At 34.4% G+C, this 21,582-nt stretch overlaps 1 protein-coding gene across 4 annotated transcripts in view; it reads right to left on the bottom strand.

Annotated features, from left to right (window-relative positions):
• Positions 1–421: 421 nt before the first annotated feature.
• The window catches only part of LOC141512622 (DBIRD complex subunit ZNF326-like), a 37,972-nt gene continuing 16,811 nt past the window's right edge, over positions 422–21,582 (bottom strand). The window contains exons 5-12 of one of the 4 annotated variants that reach the window (XM_074221702.1): positions 20,633–21,038; positions 18,023–18,221; positions 14,139–14,247; positions 11,799–11,946; positions 10,146–10,245; positions 6,716–6,846; positions 5,187–5,282; positions 424–2,851 (exon numbers count right to left, since the gene is read on the bottom strand). In XM_074221702.1, coding sequence (XP_074077803.1) covers positions 2,417–2,851; positions 5,187–5,282; positions 6,716–6,846; positions 10,146–10,245; positions 11,799–11,946; positions 14,139–14,247; positions 18,023–18,221; positions 20,633–21,038 — 1,624 coding nt within the window. In that variant the 3' untranslated portion in view covers positions 424–2,416. Of the gene's footprint in view, positions 2,852–5,186; positions 5,283–6,715; positions 6,847–10,145; positions 10,246–11,798; positions 11,947–14,138; positions 14,248–18,022; positions 18,222–20,632; positions 21,039–21,582 lie in introns of all 4 variants that reach the window. The other 3 variants (XM_074221703.1, XM_074221704.1, XM_074221705.1) reach the window with 3 other exon arrangements.

Genomic DNA, 21,582 nt, shown 5'->3' on the forward strand with positions numbered 1-21,582 from the left:
TTATGAGAGAGCGCCTAAGAGAAGATCCTCTCTTGTTGCCATCTTGGCTCCGCCCCTACACAGCTGCAGCTCTTAAAGGAACTTTCATCCTGTGTTTGCTGTGGCAGTACCAAACCAAAGGATTTGGACTTTCCAGCTTCTTTCCTAGTCACAAGCTTTTATTCATTGCCTTTTAGGAGCCAGGCACTATGCTAAATGCTGGGAAACAAAGACAGGAAAAAACAGTCCAGAAAAATCTTTAAATAGAAATGACAATAATTTAAGAACATTAAGTTCAATAAAACAGATATAACAATAAGTACAATCTATTAAAGTCAAATACAGAGAAAAACTAAAAAGTCTTGGAAAATACAAACACAATTGATATTTGCACATTATCAATTTTCTTTAAAAGATTGTTAATATACTTTTCCAGAAGTATCTTCCAGATGTACATCAAGGGTTCTTCTCTTTACACATCTATCCTTAAACATTTACTTAAACATCCCATTTGTCTCTTTTCTGGATAGATCCCATTTGTCTCTTTTCTGGATAGCTCTGTATCCTAAGTTTTCTACATATGGGCACTTGTCTTACTAAGATCCATGGGAAACAAACAGATGAGAACTATGGTCAAAATGTTCTTATCTATATATACCTTTATTTTATCACATACTAAATATTAAATCCATACCATCAATTTGGAAAGGCTGCAAAAGCCCTTAGTAGACTGCTAATGCAAAGATAAATCCCAACAAAAAGACTAAACTCACTTGTCCTGATTGAACTCATATCTCAGCCAATTCAGGGAAGATAACAGGGTAACAAAGCAAGATATATATATCTTACAGAGAAACACAGGATGCCATGGCAAAAGCAGCTCATGGCACTTCAGGACTGAAGAAATTTTTACTTCCTAGTTGCAACTGATGGAGCAAACTGAACCAGCTAAAGCAGGTAATGATCTTGCAAATTCTACAACAATACTTCAAACAATACTTCAAAGACCTGTTTCTCCTTTTTCTATTGATATATCTCACAAAGGCTTTCCATTTTGGTCTCAGCATTGTCTAAAGGGCTACAAAGACTATATAACTTGTCTTTGGATACAGAAGGATCAAGGGTCAGAGCTCGAATTTTAATCCAGGTTTTTCAGTCCCCCAGACCTTGATTCTATCCCCTATGCCACAAAAGCTTTTCATTCCTGTCATCCTGTTGATCTAAAATATTTCAAATCTGTGGGAAAAAAATGAGAGCACTTAACCCTGAATTTAAAACTACAGTAATATTCCTGAAGAAAACAACCATTTAGAGACAAAGTAATGGTGCTTTTCAATATTAACAATGATGAATAGTTATGAATAATATTCATGTTCTGATTTACTTAATGCTTATAAAAATGAAGAAAAAATTTAAAGAACCTAAGGAGAAGTTCCATCCTGCCCCATTCAACCAGTCATTTAATAAAGTGAGCCTAAGAACATCTTTTTAAAAACTCAAAAATTATTTATTCAAAGAGACAATATTAAAAAAAAATGACAATTTGATTACTGTATCAGCCAGTAAGAGGCAAGACAAAGGAAATCACAGCTATAATACAATTCTGTATTCAAACATATAATCAAAAAAGTAATCAAAGTTTGGCACAGAAATAAAACTAAGAAAATCTCTAAACAGATCAGTAAGATATTCAATACAATTTTTTATTCTGGTTAAAATGAAAGTTGGAAAAATTCATACTTGTCAAAAATTCATTTACTAAGTAAGACAACCGAATTCTCTCCATTGTTCTTTCAATATGCTGAAGCTACACAATCTTGATTTTAAAAATACTTCACTAATAAATTCCATTTAATCTAAAATTGTTACTTCAGGAAAAATGCTATTAGAAAACATTAGCTACTATAAATTGATACATAGTCACAAAACAGCTATGAAGTGTATACCCTAACTATCATACACTGGACAATGCAATCTAAAAAATAGCCATACCTAAAGCAAAAAGTTCTGGCCTATTTATCTCTCCAAAAGGTAATTATTCAAAAAGTATTTTTATACATCCTCAATATTTACTCCCATGAGCAGCATTTCTGTTAAAATGGTTAGAACGGAAATATTAATACTACACATCTCAGCCTCAACATTCATAAAGTTAAAAAAAATTATATAATTTATCAATTCTAAGTTTGGTTGTTATAAAAGCTTTACTAAAACAGTCTAACCTTCAATGTTTAAAACAAATCAAAAACATTTTTAATGTATATAACCCAATTTAAAGAATGGAATGCATGCACAGGGTGTTAAAATAATTTATATTTCATACTATTATATGTTAACACAGGGTGTTAAAACAATTTATATTTTATACTATTTTGAAGTCTTCTAAACAGCCAATTTAGCAAAGAAAAAAAATTGCTATATCTAATTCCTTATGAAGTTAATTTTCTTCAGGTTGTTCAATACTGAAGTCGGCTTGTTCTTCTGTGCCTTCCTCTTCTTCTTCCTCTTCTACTCCTGCTCCTCCTTCCTCCTCCTCTTCTACTCCTGCTCCTCCTTCCTCCTCCTCTTCTACTCCTGCTCCTCCTTCCTCCTCTTCTACTCCTTCTCCTCCTTCCTCCTCTTCTACTCCTGCTCCTCCTTCCTCCTCTTCTACTCCTGCTCCTCCTTCCTCCTCTTCTACTCCTGCTCCTTCTTCTTCCTCTTCTATTCCTGCTCCTTCGTCCTCTGCTCCTTCTTCCTCTGCTCCTTCTTCCTCCTCTTCTATTCCTGCTTCTTCTTCCTCTACAGGTTCATCAATCTTTTCTTCTTCATCATCAGATTCTTCTCCCTGTTGCTCCTGATTTTGATCTGCGGCCTCAAAAGGATTCTTACCCTGAAGGCAAAAATGACAGTTTGTTTATAAAAGCTATATTATAATAATATTTTGTGAATCAAATTACAAGAAATCAACCTGAACACTCTAAATGTACAAACATGTGATCTATTGTCAGAGCAGCTAGATGGTGCCATGGGTAGAACCCCAGTCCCAAAGTCAGGAGGGTCTGAGTTCAAATTTGACCTTAGACACCAACTAGCTATGTGACCGTGGGCAAGTTACTTAACCCTGGCTGCCTTGCATCCAGGGCTATCTCTAAGTAAACGGTATTCATTAAAAAAAAAAACAAAACCCTGCATTTTCCTTACCCAAAACAGAGCTGATGATGTCTGAATACAGATTGAAAAGTACTTTTGTTTTACTTTGTTTTTGTGAGGTTCCTCTTTTTGTGTGTGTGGGGGGGTAATGTTTATTTTTACAACATGATTATTGTGGTAATGCTTTTCATGACTACACATTTTTAACTATATCAAATAATTTGCTTTTGTCAATGAGGAGAAGTAAGGTGGGAGAAAGGGAGAAAATTCAGAACTCAAGGTTGTTTTTTTTAAGGTTTTTTTTTTTAACAAGGCAATGGGGTTAAGTGGCTTGCCCAAGGCCACACAGCTAGGTAATTATTAAGTATCTGAGGCCGGATTTGAAATCAGGTACTCCTGACTTCCAGGCCAGTGCTCTGTCCACTGTGCCACCTAGCCACCCCTTGGAACTCAAGGTTTTTTGGGTTTGGTTTTTTTTTTAGATTTTTCAAGGCAATGGGGTTAAGTGGCTTGCCCAAGGCCACACAGCTAGGTAATTATTAAGTGTCTGAGGGCAGATTTGAACCCAGGTACTCCTGACTCCAAGGCCGGTGCTCTATTCACCTAGCCACCCCTGAACTCAAGTTTTTAAAGATGAATGTTGAAACTTGTTTTTGCATGTAACCAGGGGAAAAATGAAATAAAATGTAACAAAAAAGTATGACGTGGAGAAAATAAAAAATAACTGCATTTGTGCCTTATATAAATTTGTTTAAAATAACAAACATATTAAAGAATTGAAAAAATATTAGCACTAACAATTTTGATTTGTCCAGCAAAAAACTAACACAGAAAATATTACAAAAATTGAGGAATGACAAAAAAAACTGCTTTATTTCTCCACAGTATAAAGAATAAGAGTCTGCCTACTTAGCTATAATCTGTCAACATCATTATTAGGAACTGAGAGGATACTTCCCATAACAAGTTCAAAATTTCCTCCCTCTTTGCTCAAAACCCCAGTCACTTCACTTAGAGGAAAAGATAACCAACACACTAGATTACAAAATAGCTATCAAAAGTCTGAAATTTAATGGAGATAACTATAAAATTCTGAAATTGATAAAAAATCAACTCTTCTTAAGTACAAGATGAGTAGGTCACTTCTAGAGACCAATACAGTTTAGGAGAAATAAAACTCAGTAGGAGTCAGCACTGTCATATGGAAGATAAAAAAGTAAATTCCATCTAAATCCACATTACACAGAATCATAGTTCTCAAAGAAAAAGATATCCTCATCATAAAACACCTAGAGAACTATGTTCAGAGTTGGACTATGTCAATTTTACAAAGGATACTGAGAGCTTCAGTGGATCCAGATCAAAAGAAACTGGAAAACAAGTGACAAAAGGATTTACTTAAAATGGAATGTTTAAGCTTGGAGAATATAAAACAAAGTAGTTTTTGATAGTCTTATGGAAGATGTAATTATTTTGCTAAGCCCAGGAAGGTGGAAGTTTTTAAAAAGCAGATTACACATTAAAAACAAACCTGCTCACAGCTATTTAAAATGGAAATGGAAAGCTCTTCAAAGTATGACTTCCCTGTCACTAAGAGGCCTTCTAATGGACAAGGGGTATAGCCACATAGAAATAGTACTGAAAGGACTTTATAATTTGGGTGGTTTGAGTGATCCCAACAACAAAAAATAATAGCAGTAAATATCTATATGTTATTTAAGGTTTGCAACCTTTTATGGTATACATTCTCTCATTTAATATTTTCAACTTAGTTGTATTTTATCGACTTTTTTTCCCCTCTTTTTTAATGGCTCGCTCGAAAAGGGGATTTCCTTTCATAAAATTCAGTTCTACTGTCTTATAACATAGAGGTAACCCAGGATTTATCGATTCTAAAGTACTTACTTAATGCAGTTCAATAAAAAGAAAAGTTACATATCTGTCTGAACTCAAAATATATAGCATAGTTTTTTGTGTCATTTACTAAATCTAAATATGGGAATGTGCAAACACTGTAGCAATTTAACTATCACAGCATTATATTAACACTTGGAAATTTTTTTTCAAAATCTTACCTTAACAAAAAGTTCATATCGTGCTTTTACTATTGGATTATTCAAGATGCTAGTAGCAGTTAAGACACTCTCTCTTTTTATTTGTTCCCTATAGGCCTACAAAAAGAAGAAAAAAAAACATAAATCCATAAAAAAATAATCCATGCGAAAGTATTCAAAAATTCATAAATACTTTTATTCAAATCATTCATTTTCTAAAACATTAGAAAATTGCTGACAAGAGTATAATAACTATAATGGCTAATTTTTAATCTCTAGGATTCAAAAATTTAAAAAGCTTCTATACCTTAATACTTAAATAAAAAACCATCAATCATTTATCTTGTTTAAATATACCATTTCTGAGTAGGAATCTATTTATATAAATTGTTAAGACAAAAATTTGCCTTCCCTTTCTGTCATTCCTGATACAAGTCTAATAAAAGCTTAGGGAGACTTACTTAATGGGAAAGTGTGCATCGACCTCCTTCCCTCACCTTTTTTTTCCCTTTTATTCTCCCTTCTCTGCCTCTTTCTTTTCTTCATTTATATCTTATCATTAAAAGTGAACAATAGTTCTCACAAAGGCATAATTCTAAAATTGGATTCTGGATATAGGAATCAAGGTGTTTAAAGTGAAGATTCTAGTGACAAAAAGGTAGAACAGGGAAGATGGATAAATGCAAACAGGAAAGAGAAGGGATGGTGGCCAGATGGTGAATCTGAAATTCACAGAATCAAACATGGGTTCAGTGATGATGTTTTCGGTGTTATCTCTAAGGATCAATGTGAAAATATTTATACACGTGGGGTGTGTGTGTGTGTGTGTGTGTGTGTGTGTGTGTGTGTGTGTATAAAATATCTATATATGAAGAGAGTAAAATTTCTCTCTCTCTCTCTCTCTCTCTCTCTCTCTCTCTCTCTCTATATATATATATATATATATGTATATATTTTCGAAGTATATTCCATTTCAAAGCAAAAGGAGATGTTTTAAATTTCTTTATACCTGGGATGGAGTTTTTCTAACTTCCCCCCACTCCCCAAAACCACAAAATTTAATAGTGACCTTACATGAAATACAACATGGTTGAATGTTAGACCAGCAGAGAAGCAAAACTACTCAAACCAGAATGTAACTCAAATTTTCAAAGATGATGAAGTATCTAAGGCATTTCCTCCTTTTAACAAGTTTTCCCTTACCTATAGGTCATCAGAGTCAACTGAAAAAATTAGTATGCTTTTACACTCTCAGTGAAGGGATACTTTCAGGAAATGGGAACTATGTGGCTTTTAAATCACAGAGAAATATCTAATGATTTTTTTAACAACATTGTTATTTTTCTTTTTCTCAAAAATAAGTCTCAAACCATTCATCACAATTTTAAAAATTATAAATCTGCGTATCTTTTTAGATAAAAAAAAACACCTGAAGATATTTCAGGGACAACATATGGATCAATGGTAGTGACCCAATAAGCACCACCAGCCCTTAGCAGCACAAACTTAAGAGAGAAGTCAATGGCTTACTAGACTAGATTCAAACATACTTGTTTCCCCTTGGCATGGTCAGGAGATTTTAAGTGCTGTTGAACCGAACTGTGTAAGGCAGGTACATACACACTGCAAGCACTGCAGTGAACAGTCTCTACTTTCATCATGTGGTCATCTGCAGTAACCCCTAAAAAATACATTCAACTATTAAAAAGAATTAATAACTCATGGTGCAACATTAACATGTTGCCTTGTGAGTAGCAGACAAAATCACGTGTAAATGATTGTTATTTCAATAAATGAGGAACCACTATGATGATCAAAGAACATACACATCTTAAAGGAGCAGAATTTACTTAAACATTTTCTCTAACTAGAAACCTCACATAAACTAGGCTCTGTCATTTCATTTCCACATTATATTGCCAGGCAGAAAAATAACACTGAAGGATAAACTGGAAAAAAAAAAACTACAATGCTTAAATTTGGAAAGATAGAGGCCATGAAGAAATATAATTAAAGTGCATAAAATCATGAAGAATATGGATGGAGTGAAAATCCCAGCATACTAGGCTGGCATACCTTAACATTTATAATAATATACAAGTTTCCAAAATTATGCCAGCTACTAATTTACAAGTGGGGCCAGGGGCAGTGTTATCCTAAAAGGTAGCAGTGACCAAAAACAAACCAAAATAGAATTAACCAAGATTTACATAAATTCACAGACAATAAAACAACAATAAAGCATGTCTAGGGTTGCATTAGGAACTTAAAAGTGATGTTAATACAGGGCAACCATGTCTTATAACACAATTCTCTATGGTATCATTATGAAACAACCCAAGATAATGTGGAAAGACGAAGGGTTCTGAATCACTAGTGTTCTTACAATCTAGTTTTCCTGCTACACAAAAAAGGAATATGGTGAGCTCCTCAGGAATTCAATAATTTCAAGGAATGAGAACGAAGGGAAAACAATGAGACAAGAGAGAAACAATGAGTAATGAAGTGAGAGGAGATGAGGAGCTTCTCTGTACCAGGATTCAGGAAAGAGAAGAAAGAATAAATTGAAAGAAAGTACAAAAGAGAATTATATTGGGGCTCCAATGTCTCATCTCTAACTCCCTCCCAATCTCTCATGAATCATCTCTCTCATCCCAGGAAAGACAAAACACTAGGATTTAACTTCATTCCAGAATAAATCGTTTCATTTCTGACCATCTAGTCTTAAGCTCTCCTCCAAAACAATCCTTATTCCTGACATGAGTAACATGAATTCTTTAAAGACTCAATTCCAAATTAGCATTTGTTTAAATCCTCTCCTAAGGGTTAAATGTGGCATGCAAAGAGTGATTATCATCTAATGCAGGATTCTTTACCTCAGGGTGTCTGAATTTTTTTCTTTTTTAATATTTTCTAATAATATTGTTTTTCAATATGATTATTTTCCTTTGTAATCCCATACATTTTACTTTATGCATCAAAAATTATTGTGAAAAGGGGCCCATGGGCTTTATCAAACTGCCAGGGGGTACATGAAAAAAAGGTTAAGAGTCCCTGACTTAATGTAATTATTTAGAGCTATTGATTGTTACTTTAATTTTAAAGGGTCTACATTCCAATAAATTTATTTTTAATCATGTTAATCATTTAACCATTTTAAAAGTTGATAAGACTAAAAGCATTTAGACTACCAAAATATTTATTGCTTTCATTTTAAAAGGAACTTTAGAAATTAACCTTTAAAAGGATTTATAAAAGACTTAAAAATTTGTAATTTGCTGAGAAGAGATTAATGACCCACAATTATAGAGAGAGAGGATAAAGTTACATTAATAAAGTGTAGTTTTAAGAGACAGCGGGGGGGGTATAAGGCACTTTTCCTCGTTGTTTAATTATTTCAGTTGTATCCAAATCCTCAGACGTCTCATGCAAAGACACTGGAGTGGCTTCTCCAGCTCATTTTTCACATGAGGAAACTGAGGCAAACAGGTTTAAGTGCCTTGCCCAAGGTCACAAGGTTAGCAAATGTCTGAAGACAGATTTGAACTCAGATCTTGCTGACTCCAGACCTGGTTACTTTATCAATTGCATGTACCCGTTCATTGACAAAAAAAAAAAAGAAGCAATATTTAAAGGGGAAAAAAAAGACATAATCTATTCATTTTATCACTGGAGAAAAAAGGCTTTGTCCAACAAAAAGCAAAACATTAAAAAAAAAAACAAAACAAATTTTTTTGTATCAAACATAAAAATCAAAAACTCAAAACTTCCATGTGACTAATAAATTTGTAAGAGTAACAATCATAAACATGTTCCTTAAGCTTAAAGGATTATATTTTTATAGCTGAAAGGCCCCTAATCAACAATCTAGTTCAATTACCCCACTTTGCAAATGAGGAAATGGAAGTTCAGGGCAATGGACTAACTTACCCAGGGTCACAAAGTAGGAGTCAGAATTTGAACCCAAACTCATTCTAAATCCAGTGCGTTGTCCCACTATAGTACAAAGTTAGTTTTGGAACCACACAAATCACCAATAATCAATCACATCAAAAAAAAACCCCTAAATTTGCATAAATAAGAGACGTGTAAATTAAAATTCTTATGATTCAAACAAATACTTATCAAAAACAACAATCTATTCATCTGTGATAAAAGCTAGATACATGATTGAAGCTGTCAATCAGTTCACCCCTTTGAATAAACAATTTGAGATAATATCATAAGTGTTATAACAATTACAGGTACCCTTTAAACCAATGATCCCATGCTTCAATTACTATGATCTTATGACAGGATGGGGTGTCTACTTAGAAGCATGCCCAGGAGTAGCACTCACTACTCAATAGCAACAAGATGTCACTGGAGAATGGCAGAACAGGCCACTATGGTTATATCACTGCCAGAGGAAAAGGAATTCAAAGAATTATGGAAAAAATTAAAGGATGAGATACAATGTAAAATAGAACCAAAAGAATGATTGATACTCTTCAACTGTAATTATCCAATAAGATCAATAAACTCAGGTTAAATTTGCAAAAAAGGCTTAAAAGAATTAGGAAATAAAAATGAGAGTATTCAAATCATGTATACACATCTTTGGGACCTGCTTTACTAAAGTAGCATATTACAATATACAATCAATTATTCACCATGCTTGTTCATTTGTCTTCTTTATTCCTATTAGCGAATTTGAATATTTCAACTTAGTTTAGAAGTTCCAATAAATTTTTCTTAAAGATTTTTAAGGATATTTTGCAAAATACCCCCCATTTTCATACTGGGAATATGAAAATCTAATACATACAACAAAGTAAGATCTCTGCCTATAAAATGATTTTCTTTTTAAATAAACAAATATCTTTTCATATTCTGAATAACACTCCTAATTAGATGAAATGGAATTTGTACCAATTTGAAAGAAGTATGACAAGCTCTTGTAACAATTAATTTAGAAAACACAACTGAGAAAATACCTACCTTCCATTACATCTTTCTCAACTGCTTTGACAGTTTCTGAATCATTAGTTGTCTGTTGTTTACGCATTGATGTTTTCTTGAATTTATTCACCATACATTCCTAAAAAGAATAAAATAAAAAAAAGAGTCAGTAGTATAAACATATAACAGTCAACATTTATATAGTAATTTTAAGGTTTATAAAGCATTTGAGTCTTTTGAAATAGATCTATAAATATTATCACCCCATTTTAAAGAAGAGGAACCTGAGACTTAGGAAGTTTAAATGCCCTGGCCATAGTGAAACAGCTGATCTAGAGACGGCATTTCAGACCAGTCATTCCTGACTTTAAGTTGAGCAGAGAAAGCAGTCCTGTCCTCAAGAAACGTATATGGTCATTAAGGAAACAAGATAAACACAAGTAACAATTAAAAAACAATATAATTATGTACAAAGTACTGAATGGATCACAAATCCAGAAGGATTTTTTTGTTTTTGTTTTGTTGTTACTGTTGTTTTTAAATGGAGAAGTCAGTGCCATCTGGAGCTTCATGAAGGAGGGAATCACTATATCAGGAGTATAGTGATTATGACACTGAAGATGGTACCCAATTTCTTCCTTATTTTTAATCTTTCACTCTCACCAAGAGAGTCCATTTATAATGATGAAAATGTTTAGTTTCTCAAGTCTTTCATCTTGTATTACATCAATCACAACAATCTCAACAAATTTCTTATTTCTGGACCATAGTATGCATAACACCCAAGTCCAATGGGCAGGCAACAGGACTGTTAAGATGCTATACATCCTAGCAAAGTTATTCTATAAGAAAAGTTCAGTTTATCTGTTCATTAAAAGCAAGTTCTTCCTATAGTCTATCATTCTTTACCATAAGAAATTCACTTATTAAATGCCACATATACCTTCTAATAATCATATATATGTATAAGAAGAAGATATGGTTCAGAAGAGCCAAGATTAACAGAATTGTTTCCAGTATTTGGTAGACTGTCAGGGATAAATTGATAAGGGAACAAACAGACATAAAGACCCTTGAGATGAGGGACCTTTCACCAGAACAATAGTATCCTGCCATGATATAGGTTCCACCTCTTTGGAAGCAATCTACAGGAAGAAATTGTATTTAAGTCCAATAAATGTCAACATAGTAGGCAGAGGGGCATAGCTAACGTACTGGAAAAAAGAAGCTAGGAGAAAGCCAGTGTCTATTGCTCCTTTTATTTGAAGTTAACATTTCCATCAATGGACCCCATGATAAATTCCTTTTTCTTCAAGCTTAACTTTTGAAATGATGACCTTACTACACATTTGGCAACTTATGAAGATAGAGACTGCTTTATTTTCCTATTTGTATTTCAATGAAATAGCACAATGAGAGACATACAGAAGACACTTAGTATAGGTTTGATTAATAAATAACCATTCACAGATTCTTACTTCTTCCCCAGCACCTCATTTACTTACTTGGCTTTTAATTTAAATCCCAATTCTGATCCTCAAACAGAATGATTTCCCCTCAGACTCTAAATGCCTAATGACCCAAAAGTTATTCTTTGGAATTCAGCATCCTGATTATTCATTCAATATTACTTCACATAGCTTAATTCTAAAAGGAATAAGGAGCTCATAACTATGAAAAAAAGCTACTTACATGCAAAAATTCCATAACTATTTTATCAAATTTGGTTTGTTTCTGAATATGATCTAAGGTTTCCTGGTGAGAAGAACTTTCTAGATGAACTTCAATTTCTTTTTCTTCAAATGTTCGGAATTTGCAAAATGAACATGTGAATGCCATCCTAGTTAAGGAAAAAAGCAAACAGGCGATATTTTAAGGAAATGGCGATACTTAAGATTTCTGAAGACTGTACCAATGAAACTGGTATCATAAAGCAATACTAATTTTCTGAAGTCCCACTTGAGGGAAGGCAGGAAGAAATGACAATTACTTTTAAGCAGTTATCCTACCTAGTCAAGAAATGCTAATCACACCTAAGATCTCATCTCTGTAACTGCACACATCAGTGTTTCTAGCCTGAATCCATTAGTCTATGCATGATTCCAAAGTCTCATTACAAGCCAGAGTTCAGAGACAGCACTTCAAGGTTGTACTACAGAATTCCCAATTCAATAACTGGATTATCAAGATCAAATTTTTCATCCTAATTTCAATTTCAAGATTAGGTTTCTAAATGAATTAAAGAAAATTCCTGGGAGTCTTGATCAAAGCAGTATCACACAAAATTCAGACGTCATTTTTTGAGTCTCTAAAGACCAAGAAATATTCTTTTAAAAAAAATACTTCTGGGGTGGCTAGGTGGTGCAGTGGATAGAGCACTGGCCCTGGAGTCAGGAGTACCTGAGTTCAAATCTGGCCTCAGACACTAAATAATTACCTAGCCTCCTGGCCTTGGGTGAGCCACTTAACCCCATTGCCTTGCAAAATCCAAAACAACAACAACAACAACAAACTTCACAAAGATTGCTGGCTCAAAGACTCCACCCCCGTTGAGTAATACATTCAAAGTCACTGAAATAAACCTGGAATTTAGGATCACTACTAAGGGAATCTAGTAAAATAGGGCTATATATCAATATCCAAGAAAGTAATAAAAGTTATCCAGGAATGGAAGGAGTTGCCTCAGGAGCTAAAGAATTTCTTTTCACTTGAAAATGTTAAGTAAAAGCTGAATGACATCTTGAACATCTTGTCATCCACCTTTACACTATCATTCACCTCCCACAGGCACCTGAACAGCACCTTTGGACCTAAAACCCTGCATTCCTCTTTAGATGACCTAACCCACTTTGAGCTTTGGAACTCCACCCTAGAATGTCTGTGATGAATGAATCCAAACTAGCTAACCAAATCTCTAAACAGACCCAGACCATACTTCATCTAACTTCAACATTTTGTGACATCCTTTTTTTTTTTTAGATTTTTCAAGGCAATGAGGTTAAGTGGCTTGCCCAAGGCCACATGGCCAGGCAAATATTAAGTGTCTGAGGTCGCATCTGAACCCAGGTACTCCTGACTCCAAGGCCAGTGCCCTATCCACTGCACCACCTAGCCACCCCCCATTTTATGACATCTTTCCATGTAACTAAGCCAAGCCATGTGTCTGTCCCTACTTCTTTCTCACTTTTTACCTCTTGTGTGGGGAAGAGCAATCAAATTGAAAAAAAAATCATAGATTTAGTGATCACAGATTCTAAAAAGGCCCTAGTCTACAGAGGAAGAAAAGGCTTAGAGAGGAGGAGAGTTTGCCCAGGATGACATAAGCAGCAGCCAAACCAAAATACAGGCCTCTGGACTCAGAAATAAAATCTGAGCATCTTCTCCAGATGCCCCTCAGTGTCTCTCACTGCTGATGGATAGGGTATGACAATCAGCAGTTTGGGGATGCTACCATCATTACTTGGACCACCAATTCCAGTGCCACCACTCCCCTACAGGTCTTAGCTCCTTCAGGCAAGGGACTGTCTCACTTTTGTAGTTGTTTCCCCTAGAGTCTAGCAGACTGCCTAGCACACTTTAAACACTTAATAAAGGCTTCTTGGGGCAGCTAGGTGGCGTAGTGGATAAAGTACTGGTCTTGGAGTCAAGAGTACCTGGGTTCAAATCTGGTCTCAGACACTTAATAGTTACCTAGCTGTGTGGCCTAGGGCAAGCCACATAACCCCATTTGCCTTGCAAAAATCTAAAAAATAAAAAAAAAATAAAGGCTTAATTCATTCATCTAAAATCACTTGCCAGGGGATCCTTTCATTAGGTGTCGATTGGCCTAGATGACCTCTAAAGTCCTTTCCTATGTCATCATGTTTAAAATTTCTAGAAAAAGCTGGATAATAAGACATTACTCTGTTTCTCTGAAATGCTGACTACCTTTACTTTATACATTTCTGGAAAATAGTATAAAGTCTTCCACTTATTAGGCACTGGGTGTTTACTTAAACAAAGTCTGATTATTTCATTTAATTAAGCACAGACCTGTACTCATCACCATACTTCTCACTGATCTTCTCTCTTCTCCGCCTTTGTTTCTCTCGTCGTATTTCAACTCGTCGCTTCTCTTCTTCACTTTTAGGGGCCATTTTAGCTAGTAAATTATATGAATAAAAAATTAAAACTAAAAGAACATTTTAAATTTCTTCTCTCTCTTCTAGCTGAAGGTTCAAAAACAATTTAGGATAGAAGTGATGATGTTTTAAACTATCTCCCTTCATTTGCTAGTATGTGTTCTGTGTTACATACAAGACTATTCTTTTGTGGGGGAGAGAGTCTGGGATTAACACTCTTTTCTTTTTGTTTGTCTTTTCCAAAAAAAAAAGTAGCAACAGCACAAATAGTTCAAATACTAAGAAATCATAGTCAGAATAACCCAAGACCTCATAGCTTCAATGCAAAATAAGAATAGTTTTGGAATAGAATATTCAAAGGGCAAATGATAAATGCTTGCAATCAAGAATGACTTTTTCTGCAAAGTTAAGCATAATCCCACAGGGGGAAAAAATGGACTTTTAGACTTTTAAGCTTTACTGATAAAAAAATAAAATAAAAGACTAGAACTGAAGAGGAGCTTTAAAATGCAAAATCATTAAAATATGGAGAAACCTAGAAAAGTAAATTTACTTGAGAAACGGGGAATGTTCTAAAACAAACCCAGAAAGTATATGAACACAAGTATTTCTTGCTGGAGCTAATAGGAAGTCACTGAAGTTTACTGAATGGGGGGGGGGGCGCAATGACATAAGCCACCTGACAGCCCTTCAAATACTTCAATACAACTGTTATTTCCCTATAACCCACAATACTCTAAATCTAAATTCTTACTCTATCAGGCTAACCACCCCACCCAGATTCTGCAACCATTCCAAATGGCAGGGACTCCAAGGCTCATTTAGAGAGGAGAGAAAAGACAGGCAAAGTCTGACATGTACCCCAAATTTGGAAAGGACATACTTCAAATGGTTCAGAGAGAGAAAACAGATGGGATCCCATAATTTACAATTCTAGAGGGAAAGTCAGCCCACAAGGCAAGGGAAGGAAAAGGAAGAAGAATGTGAAGAGTGCACATTATAGGTCAGACACTGGCCTAAGTGCTTTTACAAAGCCTTTCACAACCACCTTGTGAGAAAGACACTATGACAAATGCCATTTTTTAGCTGAGGGAACTAATGACATTAACTGTCCAGTCACTCATCTAATAAGTGTCTGAGGACAGATTTGAACTTGAGTTTTCCTGACTCCAGACCCAACCCTCTTATAGGAAACTCTTATGAGCAGTATTGTGAGAACAAAAGGGGAAATAACTTCCGACAGAAAAAGATGGAATTGCCTAAAGAGACAAATATGAATGTCCAGGAAACCTCCTCCACAAATTTAGATTTTTTTTAGTGGGCTGGTCAGAAGGAAATGAGGTTAGAAAACAGCAGGTAAAGATGAAAATGGGGCAGCATCTTAAGAGAGTAATGTTAAGGAACTCTAGTGCTTTCATAATGCCCTGAAGAAAGGAAACAGAAAGAAATGAAAGAACAACAAAAAGCACTGGTATTTGTTGTTGGCATGTAACTACTGAGTCAAAGTGGAAGATCAAAGAAGATAAAAGATGGTTGTCCATGGGAGATAGGATGAAGAAGCAGAGAAGGAAGAGCTACTCAACTTATTTGGCTTCCATTTTCTCTTCCCGGAAGAACTGGAGAGTAAAGAATCAAATGGCTCCTAGGGAATCGCTATCCACCAAGAGAAAGAGGAAGAGAATACCTAATTGTTCTTAAGTTCAAGTGATCAAGTTGATCATTGAACTACATAACCAGACACTAAAAATTGGCAGGTACAATTGCTGAACCATTGTCACTGAACAATTCTTAAATAACTGTACAGAATGGGGAAAGTGTCTAATATGGATATAAAGCAAATTTTCAAAAAAGAAGAGAGTGCATTCTACAAATAGACTGGTGAGCTGGACTTCCATTTCTATTAAGATGTCAGGATGTTATTATTGGAAGTGAGCATCTAGAAAAGTAAGAAACAATTCCAAAGAGCAAGCAAAGATTTAATTCATCAAAAAGACACCTTTCCTTTAAATGTTCAAGCTCTTAGGAAAGAGCATCTTTTAAACTACAGTTATTTAAAAGATACTATATTGTAGCTTTTGGGTGACTAAAAGGATTTTTCCAGGATAATTTTGATCTGCCTTAAAAACTAAGCTACATAAGCTTAAGCTAAAAGCAAAATATGATTCCATTTGTAATCCTTTTGTTTTCTGATTAGAAAATTAAAGAATACTATAAGCTAATAGTCTCCTTTAAAATTCTGGTAAAGCCTTTCAAAAATTCTCTGTTATTCTTAAAAGGAGAGATATAAACTAAAGGGAGTTACAATTACTTGCATCACCAATAACTAGAGAAATACATATTACAATAATTCAGAGATACTGCCTCACACCCAGTAGATTAGCAGAATTGAAAATGACAAGGAAATGAAAATGAAAAGGAAAATCACAATGAGGCAGAAGTTGATCTAGCTATTCTGACTCTTTTTTTTACTGTTTCTTTTTTTAGTTTTTTTTTTTTTTTTTTTTTTTTTGCAAGGCAATGGGGCTAAGTAGCTTGCCCAAGCCACACAACTAGGTAATTATTAAGTGTCTGAGGCCGGATTGGAACTCAGATACTCCTGACTCCAGGGCAGGTGCTTTATCCACTACGCCACCTAGCCACCCCGATCTAGCCATTCTGGAAAGCAATTTGGAAAAATGTCCAAATAATTATATTAAATCCTTTGACCAATAACATTTGCTGCTCAATCTTTACCCCCAAGAGATCAAAGAAAGAGGAAAAGATATGTACAAAAATACATATAGCATTTCTTTTTATGTTGGCAAAGAATCAGAATCTGAGAAGGTACCTATCAGTTGGAGAATGGATAAACAAGTTATGGTATTTGAAGAGAATAGAATACTACTGTGCTATAAGAATGAGAAAGAAGATAGTTTAGGAATGAGGAAGGAAATAGTTTTAGAAAGACCTAGGAAGACTTTTAAGGAGTGATGAAAAGTGAAGTGAGCAAACTAGGGAAATAATTTAAATGATAACAATACTGTAAAGACAAATAACAAAAAAAATGATCAACCACAATTCTAGAAGACTCATGATGAAACATGCTGGTTCTTTCTTTCTTTTTTTTTAGGTTTTTGCAAGGCAAACAGGGTTAAGTGGCTTGCCAAAGGCCACACAGCTAGGTAATTATTAAGTGTCTGAGACTGGATTTGAACCCAGGTACTCCTGACTCCAGGGCCAGTGCTTTATTCACTAAGCCACCTGGCCACCTGCTGGTTATTTCTTAATGGAGAATTGATGGGGGTAGAGTGGATATGGACTAAAGCATATCTTATATATACAAGTATGAAGTTTTTTATAAAGCAAATATAGAATTGTTTCCTGATTGTTATTACATTTTTGTAAAAGGTTTTCCTTTTTTGATTTTCTCATTATGGCAGAGAATGAGAAAATGCAGACTATAAAAATAAAATATAAATAAATAAATCAAATAAAATATATTTTTTAAAATTATAAATAGTTATTGTTAGAATTGGGTAAGTGGTTAGACCAAAGAACAATAACTAATGACTTCATTTTGGAAGAGACCGAGTCTAATTCAGTAACTCATAATTTTATAACATAAAAACTGAAAATCTTTTAGAAATCTTAAGTATTTGTCAAGTTTTAAGAACTAATTTCCAATATAATTAGTACAGATATAAAACAATAAATCCAATTTTATGCATAAAACTTTCAGGCTACCCAAGAGAAAAGGCATAATTTTTTTTTAAACAAATAAAAAGGTCAAACTGATAATTTCACTTTACTACTTACTGGGTGATTTTTTCTGGTTTATCTTCTCAATCACTTTTGTCAGTTTGAGTTTCTTGATAAATGTCCCTCCAGGCTTATTAGGTGGCTGCATCAATTTTCTTTTTATTCCTCTTGCAGCAGCAACTGCTACATTACTGGGTTTGTTATGATAGTCTACAACAATTCCAGGTTTACGCTTGCCTCCAAAATCGCCCATATGCTGTAAATTTGTGAAATCAACAATTACAAGGAAAGTATCTATTATCTTAAAAAAAATCAATTCTTATACAAGTTATACATTTCCTGTTCTTTTGCTTATTCCTGAAAATTCCCTAAAATGTATATTCTGACATATCCAACACCCTGGAAAAACATTCAATAGATCAGTATATATTTTCACCACCAGTAGAACAAATATGGATATTTTCTATCTAAACATTGGATTTCTGAAATTCACAATGATTAATCCAGATCATGAACATGAATATCAAAAGACTAAAACTTGTACAACTCTCTCTGACAACTCCTCTTCAGAGATCCCAAATAAGCTATCCCAAGAAAATATATTCCAGAGAATCTTTGCTAAAATTCTGCCTCTAACTATACAGAAAAAAAGGGTGCTTGTGTTTGTAGTTTTATGAAAGGAAAAAATGTGCTAAAATCCACTAAAGTTTTCACAGGATAAAGATCCAGAGCAGAAAGGGAACTCAAGACACCATCCAGTCCACCCCTACCCCATTCCCCATCTTCCGATTTGACAGATGAGAAAACTGAGGTCCATAGAGATTAACGCAACCTGCCCAGCATCATGCAGGTTTAAAGCAGAATGGTGTATAACCCTCCAGACCAGTCACTGAGTAAAAGTAATCACAGCTCATCTATTCTATAAGCATTCCTCACCTAGAAAACAGATTCTTAACTGTAGTTTCCTGTAGAAAAAAGCTTGTAGATGAAGAGAAGTGCAACTACCTTATTCTTCCTTTTCCTTCCTCTTCTCTAGCCACTACCAAACCCCCAGAAGCCAAATGCCTCACCAAATTTTATTTAAACAACTACCACATTCCAATACAAAACAGGAGTAATCTGAAGAGAAGAAACCAATGGGAACTGTACAAGTGCTAGGGAAGGGGAAAGAAAATCTTATTGTTTTACTGAATTCATTACAAAAAGAAAGAAAGAAAAGCCCATTCAGAATGGTCTGGTGAATCCAAAGAGTAGAAATATCTGTTTTACTGCCATGAAAACAAAACTGATGTGTTTTTTTTTAAAGAAACTATTTAAAAAATGAAATCCCACCCAAAAAACCTATTCAAAATAAAATAGGAAACCAAGCTGCATAGAAAATATTTTTGATGCTTTATAATTTTCTAACACAAGTTTTGTAGTCACTGACTTTCATTTTCTATACCTAACATCTAAAATCTCAACTGTTTTCATTTTCTCTTATTAACAAAATATAATGGTACATTAAACATAGCTATATTATTTACAATTGCATGTTATGAATGTGAACTACATCTAACCTAATTAAAAACAGAACAAAGTTTCCAAGATGACTTACAGGTTTCACAAGTTAAAAACAACTTTCAATTATACATTAAAGGTGCAATGCATTTTACATAATAGCTAACTGCTATTAATGCAAAAAAGGACACCATTGTAAATTACCATTGGGTATTAATCAAAACGTGTCCCTTTTTATATTTCTGCTCAAAATTATTTTCCTTTGGAAAAAAAAGCATTTGACTTTTTAAAAATTCATTTCTTTAATTAAAACAGCAACAGAGATAAAATATTCTTATTCGACCAAACTACATTATTACCCCCAAATCTATACACTTAGTGTAAAAAAATTTCTCATCAAGTTACTTATGAATACATGTATAAAAATTAAAAATTTTTAAATTACCTATTTTGAATTAAACAATCAGGAGACCTAGTAAAAAAGTACTCATTTAAATTTTATAACACAAAACATTATTTATTAGAAAATATGAACACATTAAGGCAAGCAAATTATTAAACTACCTGTACATAAGAAACTAAATGAACAAAGAACTATATCATACAATTCATTTTCCACATCTCCAAGCATCCTAACCCCACCCCACCCAATGCAGAAATATGATTAAACAAAAATGAAATGCTTCCAACTTTCAGTTGTTACTGTTTAATGTGGAATTTGTTGGTAACTATGCTTACCAGAATTTATCAGCAAAACTTTTTTGGGTCATACATTGCACCTTTAACCTACTCAAAACCTTAAAAGGTTTCAGAGTTACCTTTCACAATAATCCAAGAATATCACACCAGCAAAAATGCTCGTGTTTACAAGGAAAATGCAACTCCTTTTAACCCCTTTTAGACCAAACCTGTATCATCCTCACCTTTCCAATAAAAGATTTGGGAAAACTTTATGAACCACTCCTCTCCTACCACCATTCATTTTCAAGGACATACTAGAAAACATCCTTTGGCAACTTCAGAAGAACCTGTTTACAACTCAACTTGTGCTTGGTCAAAGTGCAGTGGGATGAAAACAATGTGTGATCCACGTTTAAAACTATGGTCTTGAAAGGGTTTAAAAGAGTGACTAGCAAAAAGAATCTGAAAAGATTCTGTTGTACTTACTCCTCGGCCTCGGCCTCTGCCTGTTGATGGTCCTCCAAAAGCATCATAGTTTCTGCTTCCAAACGTACTTTCAGGATAAGCAGGCGTTCCTCTCCCCCGAGAGCCTACAGGTGCAGGCTTCATATGGGGTGAAGAAGAACTGCTGTAGGAAGAGTAATTCTCTCTTCCTCTGTCCTCCATAAACCCAGGCCTCAATTTTGAACGGGAGTAAGGTGCTTCCCAGCTAGACCCGCCCTGGTTTCTACCTCCGAAAGAGTCAAGGCTATTCCGGTAGGAGTTCTCATATCGACCACCATAACTACCTCCGAAGCGGCTTTGTTCGGGTTCATTAAAATCATAGCCAGATCTGTACAGATCTCGCCCACCCAGAGAAGACCCGGAGTCGTAAGACTCGTAAGGTCCAAACCTGGAAAAGTTGCACAGTGAGGGAAAAAACAAAGGTAAGCTTACTAATGTTAGACATTTCAAAAGACAAATTATAGGTTGACATTTATCAACTAAAATTCAGTTGTTCTACTGATTCATACAATTTTGGTTCTGTTTAAACTTGATTAGGGCTGGGCAATTTGGTACGTGACCAGAAAGAAAGCTATTTGAATTGACCTCTAAGAGTTTACTTCTCATTGGCTTTTCTATTAAAAAAGAAAATATTTTCCTGTCACAATTTAAGCCCAGCCCTAGTCTCAGGGAAAAAAAGTCACCTGTTAAAAGTTCACCAAAAACTGAGTTAATTCTTCCTTCTTTGAACTCTACCTAACATTGAAACATATATAGCATTTACATCACCTTCATTTTCAATTAGGATACAAAGACATAGGCTATTTAGAATACAGAACTGGAACTTAAGCACACCAAAAGTCTATGTCACAAAACTATTTGATAGCCTCTGAAGCAGTCTAAAATTTTGTAAGCCATCTATGTTAACAAATTATAACAATCTGCCAATCTTT

This window comes from Macrotis lagotis, chromosome 2 (assembly GCF_037893015.1).
Source record: "Macrotis lagotis isolate mMagLag1 chromosome 2, bilby.v1.9.chrom.fasta, whole genome shotgun sequence".
Lineage (NCBI taxonomy): Eukaryota > Metazoa > Chordata > Mammalia > Peramelemorphia > Peramelidae > Macrotis > Macrotis lagotis.